This window comes from Cenococcum geophilum (assembly GCF_001692895.1).
Source record: "Cenococcum geophilum 1.58 unplaced genomic scaffold K441scaffold_66, whole genome shotgun sequence".
Lineage (NCBI taxonomy): Eukaryota > Fungi > Ascomycota > Dothideomycetes > Gloniales > Gloniaceae > Cenococcum > Cenococcum geophilum.
In genome coordinates this window covers 210338-217827 of record NW_027137624.1, presented here as the reverse complement: position 1 = coordinate 217827, position 7490 = coordinate 210338, and the positions used below count along the sequence as shown (strand labels likewise).

The window sequence follows — 7490 nt, the reverse complement described above, 5'->3', positions numbered from 1 at the left end:
AAGTATATAGATAAGCGGCTTCTTATTATATAGAGCCCTAATAGTCTTAAGGCGGCTATACTAGTTCTACTTACCGGCGTATATAGTAAATATTAGGAGTATATAGCGCGTAGAGCCTTCCCTCTTAAACTTAAAGGTAAATAGGTTTAAAATTTTAGTAAAGCGCCTATTGCTGCCGCGGGTAAGTATATAGTAGCCTAGTAGGATATCTATAAGTATATAGAAGTAGGTAGTTAAACCTATAACTAGGCTACTAAAGAAGAACATTAGCTGATTATAGGGCTTTAACTAAATATAGGCGTTCTAAACCCTAAAAATAGCGTTTACTACAGTACCGGTCCTAGCGTATTACAACTATATAAAGAAGACTATAGTAGAGATAGACGCCTTAAACTAGGCTTTAGGTAGAGTGCTCTATTAATCTAATAAAAGTAATAAGCTTAAGCTAGTCGCATTCTTCTCTATTAAGTACTTAACCCCTAAATATAACTATAAAATATATAATAAGGAGCTCCTAGCAATTGTTAAGGCACTAGAAAAATAGCGCCCTAAACTATAAAGAACTAAGCAGCTATTTAAAATTATTACGGACTATAAGAACCTCTAGACCTTTATAATAACAAAATAATTAAACTAGCGCTAAGTCCGCTAGGCTAAGTTCCTTTCCTAATTTAACTTTATTATTACCTATAGCCCTAGTACTAAAGCTACAATCCTAGACGCTCTTAGCCGCCTCCTAGGCGTTATACCTACTAATACTAATAATAAACGTCTATAATACCGAGACCGCGTTATCTTACTACTAAAGAAAGTCGACCTTACTATTCTAGAAGAGCTACTAAGCAAATCCCGAGACTAAAATATTAAAGACTTTATCGCAGTAATAGACCCAAAGCCTAAGAAAAAACCCCTTAAGGAATGAAGAAAAAAGACAAGAAATCCTTAAGTAAAAAGAGATATCAATTGTAGGTACAGCTACTGGGGTAGTAAAGTACCTTAAAGTCTCTCCTACTACGCAGTGCACTAGCTGCCAAAAATTTGGCTATATTGGAGATAGATGCTCTAATAGGGCCTGTAGATTCTGTGCGGCTGTACATTTATATTAGGTGACGACAAGGGGCACAAACGTATATATATTAGTTACCGAGCCGTCAAACCATTCAGTTCGACACTATACCTTTTTAGCCAGTTGCGTTCGTTTGGCTCGGTGGGCGATCGTTATAATTTATCTAAAGACCACTACTGTTCTACCTGTATGGCAATAGGCAAGCCTTGTAAACACACTACCCCTTTTTGCATTAATTGTAAGGAAAAACACTTTGCTAATAGTAAAGACTACGAGATTCTTAAAGCAGCTAAGCTAGTAGATAGTACTAGCGTGGGAGATTCTATGGAAGAATAAAATTAATAGGATTCTAGAAGGAGGTAACTCCTACTAGGCTCTTAAAAGGATAGTAGAGAGCAAAAGAATAGAAATAAATTGCAAAAGGATAGGGATAGGTGTTAGGACTTCTTATAGGTTTTCTTACCGTTTTCTCATTCCCTAGTAGTTGTTGTTACGGACGCTTTAAGTACGATGTTACGACTACTCGGAGAGGAGTCGGGAGAAGCTAGTTGGTTGATATAGGTATGGTCTAGGATGGAACCGGTAGAACTATGTGATAAGAAATGGTAAGCTAGTTACATAATGTTGTACGCAGTGTACGCAATGTACGAAGGGAACGTACGTATAACACGTATAACACGTATATTACGTATAAGAAGGATTTTATAGGAGTACGGTTGTGTATTTAAGGACCCTTAGTCCCTACCTAAATAGTTCCTTCCTTGTAGTAATTCTTAGAATACAATTAGAGTTAATCTGTTAGGCAACTACTCCACCAGTTATTATTACGTTGTTAACTTAATTTGCTTTACCTATATACCTAGCCTAATAATAAACCCACCGTAGTACTTGCTATAAGGTTCCGTTATATAATTACTACCTAGTTACGGTAATAAATATAGAAGTCGAATAACATGCTACTAAAAGCAGCCACTATAACGCCATTAACGGCGGCAACTACTTTAAGGTTAGGAGGTGATACTAGTATAGCAGATACTAACTTATAGCAACCTATAACAGTCGGACAACTATAAGAGATAGTTAATTAGTTAATAGAGAATAATACAACACTTAAATAAAGGATTAATAGGATAGGGGCAGTGAAGGTTAAGTTACCTTTAATTAAGAGATTCTTAAGGGAGAGATTGAAGCTTAAAGGATTCCTTATATAAATACATTTTAAGGTTACGCAAGAAGGAGTAAAGCTGGCGACACCTATAGATTAAATAGCGTATATAGGATTGTTCTTATTAGAAAGGGCACTTAAATAGTTTAAGCCTTACCTTATAGAGATATAAGTAAATGGAATAACGACGATAAACTAAGAGGTACGGTTTATATTCTTAAGCTGGAACGGGTTTATGGAGCGACTTATATAAATATTTAGAGATCCAGAGGCAACAACTACGGCAGAAAGAAAACTCTAAGATATTACGCAACGAACCTTAGCAATTAAATACACAACGCAGTTCTAAACGCTAGCTACCTAAGTTAAGTAGAATAATAGGGCGCTTATAGCACAGTATAAATAAGGACTTAAGGCTAAAGTCTAGGACGCAATTATTCTAATGGAAGATGCGGATACCCTAAGGGAATTAATAGATTAAGCGATTAAGATTAATAATAGGATCTTCTAAAGGGAACAGGCTAAGAGAGGTTAGGATAGAGTTTTATAGTTATATAAGGCGTAGAATACGTAATAACAAAAGCTAAGTTAGAAACTATGGTATGGCGCAGAGCTAATGGACCTAAGTAGTACTAAAGAAACCCATAAGAGATGGAGTAAGAAACTATAGAAACCTAGAGGTTAAGAATCTAGTGATTATAGGACTAAGGAGCATAGGCTAAACCAGGGATCTTAATAGTAGAAGATGTTTAGGCGGACTTTATAGCAAAGTTAATGGTTTAAAGATGGAGCTTATATAAATTGCGGGAAACAAGGTTATTTTATAAGGGATTATAAAGATAGTTAGAGTTACTATGCAATAAAGGGAACTAGACTAATAGTAGACAATATATACGTATAGAGGGACAATAGTGCACTATAAGGAACAAAAGAGTGTTTAATTAGAAGTTTCGCGTTTTGTTATAATAACGCATGCCAAATTTATAAAGACGCTAAGTATAGCGCAAGCTATTAGCTATAGGAGCTAGAGTTTAAGGGACTCCGCGGAACTAGAGAGTTAGATAAAAAATAAGATCAACTCTACGAGCTAGATTAAGATGTTACAGTAATATATAGATAAAGATTAGTAACAATAACAATAGAGTTAAAGTACTTATTAATTAATAGCGATAAGGATAGTAAAGGAACTAACTAGGGGTATCTAAACCTTAATAACGCGATAGAAGTAGAGACTGAGACCGCTATAGAGCAAGGTTTAGTAACGGGTATTATAACACCGTTAAATACGGCATCCATCACTTTATAAAACGGAAGGAGTAATATCTAAAAGCGATTAAGCAAGCAGACGACTGCTAGTGCTAGCTTACTACTTGATAAAGGCAAAAGGCCAAAGGCTTAAGATTCTTAAGACGAGATAAGGTATACCTAAGGACCCATAACGGACGAAAACCGATAGAGTAGGGTAGTAGCTTAGTTCAGAAATATACAAATGAGCTCGGGATAGAGTTTCCCATAGGTATAAGACTCTTAAGACGAAATAAGTGAGATTTAAGACTCTTAAGACGAGATAAGAACACTATAGACGCTTAGTTGGACTAAGGCGGGAGCCAAGCTTAAGTTAGAAGTAAGCTTAGGATTAAAGAATCTAAGGGACCAAGAATTCGGAATACGAATGAGGACACCTATAGATAAGAGGTAAGGAGCTTCTTTATAGATTAGAGAATCTGCGATACAAATAGTAATTAGGCTAGGAGACAGACATATAAACCTAAAAGACTTACTAGAAAAACGCAGTGTTTGGCCTAAAGATTAAAAGTTCAATACCGTGATTAAGAAGTAAGAAGACTTTAAGGATTTACTTATAAGATGTAAAAGGAAAGAAACTATGGCAGAATTTAGAGCAAGAATCGCTGTATAGTAAGAACAGAAACTAGATAAGAAATCTAGTATATTGGGACGTATAAGGGATAGAGCGCCAGTATAAAGAATTACTAATAGGCCGAGAACAGGCATATTAAGAGTTAAGTGGCTTACTGAACTGGAATAAGAAGAGGATCTAGGGATTCTAACTAGGTTCGAAGAACAACACATAAAGGGCTATTACGACGCAGTAATGAAGAGATACTTTCTTACAGATACGCCGTATATACTTAAGGGGTTATACTAAAAGTGGTATAGACAAAGGTATAATAACGAGTGGGAAGATTTCTATATATGGTTAGATAAAAAAGTTATCTAAAACCACCCAATTACAGAAAAGGCCATAACTTATATTAAAGGATCTAAAGGAGTAATTAGAGGACTAGAGAAGCAAAAGACGAATCTTAGTACCTGTAAACGAAGTCGCGACGCTTAGATTAATACGTAAGAGGTTTAAACTTAAGGATAAAGATGAACTGAGAGTTAACCTAAAACACCAAGCATATTATACACTATTGTGGATAGTATGCGTGGATAATGTGTGTAATATACATAGAGCACCTAAAGACAAAAATTAAAAGTATTTAATAAGAATGTATTAGATGACGGATAAGGCGAAATACTAAAACGCTAAGTATATGCATAGTTGGTACCTAGTAGAAGTTTAAAAATAAGGGGACTTAATACTTTAACCAGGAAGATTCCTTATGGAAGAATGCCTAGATGGATAATAATAGTAGGACTATTTAGAGAATACCTGTCTATGGTATATTAAAGACAAAAAGCGAACTAAGTATTGGCCTAAGTTAGACTAAGTACAAATAGGATTAAGCAGCTAATAGTTAGGAAAAGTAGAGGCCTACGGGACTAGAGGGAGCTAGTAGTAGAGCCTTAGACCCTTAAAGGAATTTAAGGACAACACCTAAATTTATAAGTTAAGTGGTAAGATCAATAGTTCGAAGCATTAGTAGATAGTGGAGCAATAAGAAACTATATATTATTAATAGCAGTTAGAAGGATAGGGCTACTATATAGAGAGAAGGAGCACCTATATTTACTAGTTACAATTTTAGGAGATCCGATAGCCTATAGAGGAGGCATTATTAATCTTAAAATAGGACCTATTTAGTTAACCATTAAAGAAAGATAAGTTAAGATGTCTTTCGACATATTACTATTAGGGAATGATGAGGCAATACTAGGAATGCCTTAGTTATAGGAATATAATCCAAAGATCGATTAGGTTATAGGTTAGGTCGATATTAGAGATACTTAACGCCGTAAGATATGATAACAGACTAAGATAGTATAGTACTAAGTTAGAGCGACATATGAGGAAACTAAGAAAGGGTTGTCCTATATACTAAAGAGATACCATAAGTATGGTAAAAAGTTATGGTTACTAAAAAGTAAAAAGCTGTTAGAGTATGTAGCATAGAATTATAAGATAGAATTAGAACTAGGAATAAGTCTAAGGTTCTTTCCAATCTATAAGCTTACTAAAGAGGAAGGTAGAGCACTTAAAGAGTTTATCTAGGAGAACTTATAAAAGGGATATATTAGACCATTGCAGTTATTAGCGGGTTATCCAGTACTATTCGTACCAAAGAAAAATGGTAAGCTAAGGCTATATATTAACTATAGATAGTTAAACAGTATCACTAGAAAGGATAGGTATCCTTTACCCTTAATTAGCGAGATCTAAGATAGGATAGGTAATGCGCAAATCTTTACAAAGATAGATTTGAGATGGGCGTACTATTAGATTAGAATTAAGGAAGGCAATAAATAGAAGGCAGCCTTTAGGTCAAAGGAAGGACTATATAAACTATTAGTTATACAATTCGGGCTTATAAACGCACTAGTAATGTTCTAGAAGCGAATTAACAATATATTAGGAGAATACTTGGATGAATTTGTTATGGTATATCTTAATAATATTATTATCTACTTAATAAATAAGGAAGAATATAGAGAACACGTTAAATAGGTCTTAAAGAGACTATAGGAAGAATAGATGCTAGTAGCAATTAAGAAATGCGAGTTCTTTACTAGGAAGACAGATTTTATAGGATTTATTATTAAACTAGGCCAACTTAGTATAGATCTAAAGAAGATTAAGGCTATAGTAAATTAGTAAGAACTAGAGAATGTTATATAGTTAAGATCGTTCCTAGGGTTTTATAATTACTGCAGAAGGTTTATAGCGTAATAGTTAAAAAACATTAAGCCATTTACGCAATTAATGAAGAAAGAAGAACTATGGGTATAGGGAAAGGAATAATAAGAACTATTTAAGGAAGTTAAGAGGTTGTTTATCTAAGAGCTAGTTCTTAAAATCTATTAACTAAGACTAGAGACGGTTATAGAAACAGATGTATTAGACTTTATATTAAGAGTATATTTTATGCAGAAGCATTTAGACGGATGGCACCTAGTGGCATACTATAGTTAGAAGATGATACCACTAGAACTAAACTATAACATCTATAACAAGGAGTTATTAGGTATAGTTATAGCATTAAAGGAATAGAGAGCATTCTTACAAGGTATAGAGAAACTATTTATAGTTAAAACGGATTATAAGAACCTAACGGGGTTCCTAAAAGAACTTAATTAGAAACAGGTTAGATGGGTAAAGATGCTTACAGAATACTATTTCGAGATTTAGTATACTAAGGGTATAGATAACACGCGAGCTAATGTGTTAAGTCGAAAAGCTAAACTATAGAACAATAAGAAGCCATTAGGGGCTTTACTGCGAAAAGATATAGATGGATTAATTAGGTACAATTATCTAAAGATCGCAGCAACTTAAGAAGATAAGTTAGAGAAAATCTATAAGATACTAGAAAGCTTTTGGGTATAAAGAATTCTAAAAGCATAGCTAAAAGATCTACAGTTGGATATATATAAAAACCGAGAAGTAAAGTATATCCTAAGAAGTATAGCAGAGTAATTTGTAGAAGATTTCTATAAAGGACTAACTTAAGGATACAACAGAGCTACGGGCTTAGTGTTAAGACTCTAGGAAGAGTATATTATTAATGGAATCTAGAGGATAGCTAGGAAGGTTATAAAGGAATATCTAAATTGCTAAAGAAATAAACTAATAAGGTATAAGCTATACGGAGGGCTATAACCTATTAAGATACCAGAGAGACTATAGGAGGTTATATTATAGGACTTTATTATTAAGTTACTAAAGTTAAAGGACCCTATTACCGGATAAGATTATAACGCGATCTTAGTAATAATAGATAAGCTTATAAAGTAGGGATACTTTATAGTATACACGGAAGAAATCTTAGCGGAAGATATCGCTAGAATCTATATTAA

At 34.0% G+C, this 7490-nt stretch overlaps 1 protein-coding gene across 1 annotated transcript; it reads left to right on the top strand.

The window, feature by feature from the left end:
- Positions 1-956: 956 nt before the first annotated feature.
- Positions 957-1402, top strand: K441DRAFT_588229 (uncharacterized protein; the record flags this gene model as incomplete). Its single annotated transcript, XM_067644706.1, has 2 exons — positions 957-1091; positions 1190-1402. Coding segments are annotated over 2 exons (348 nt in total), but the record flags the coding sequence as incomplete, so codon positions are not given.
- Positions 1403-7490: the final 6088 nt, after the last annotated feature.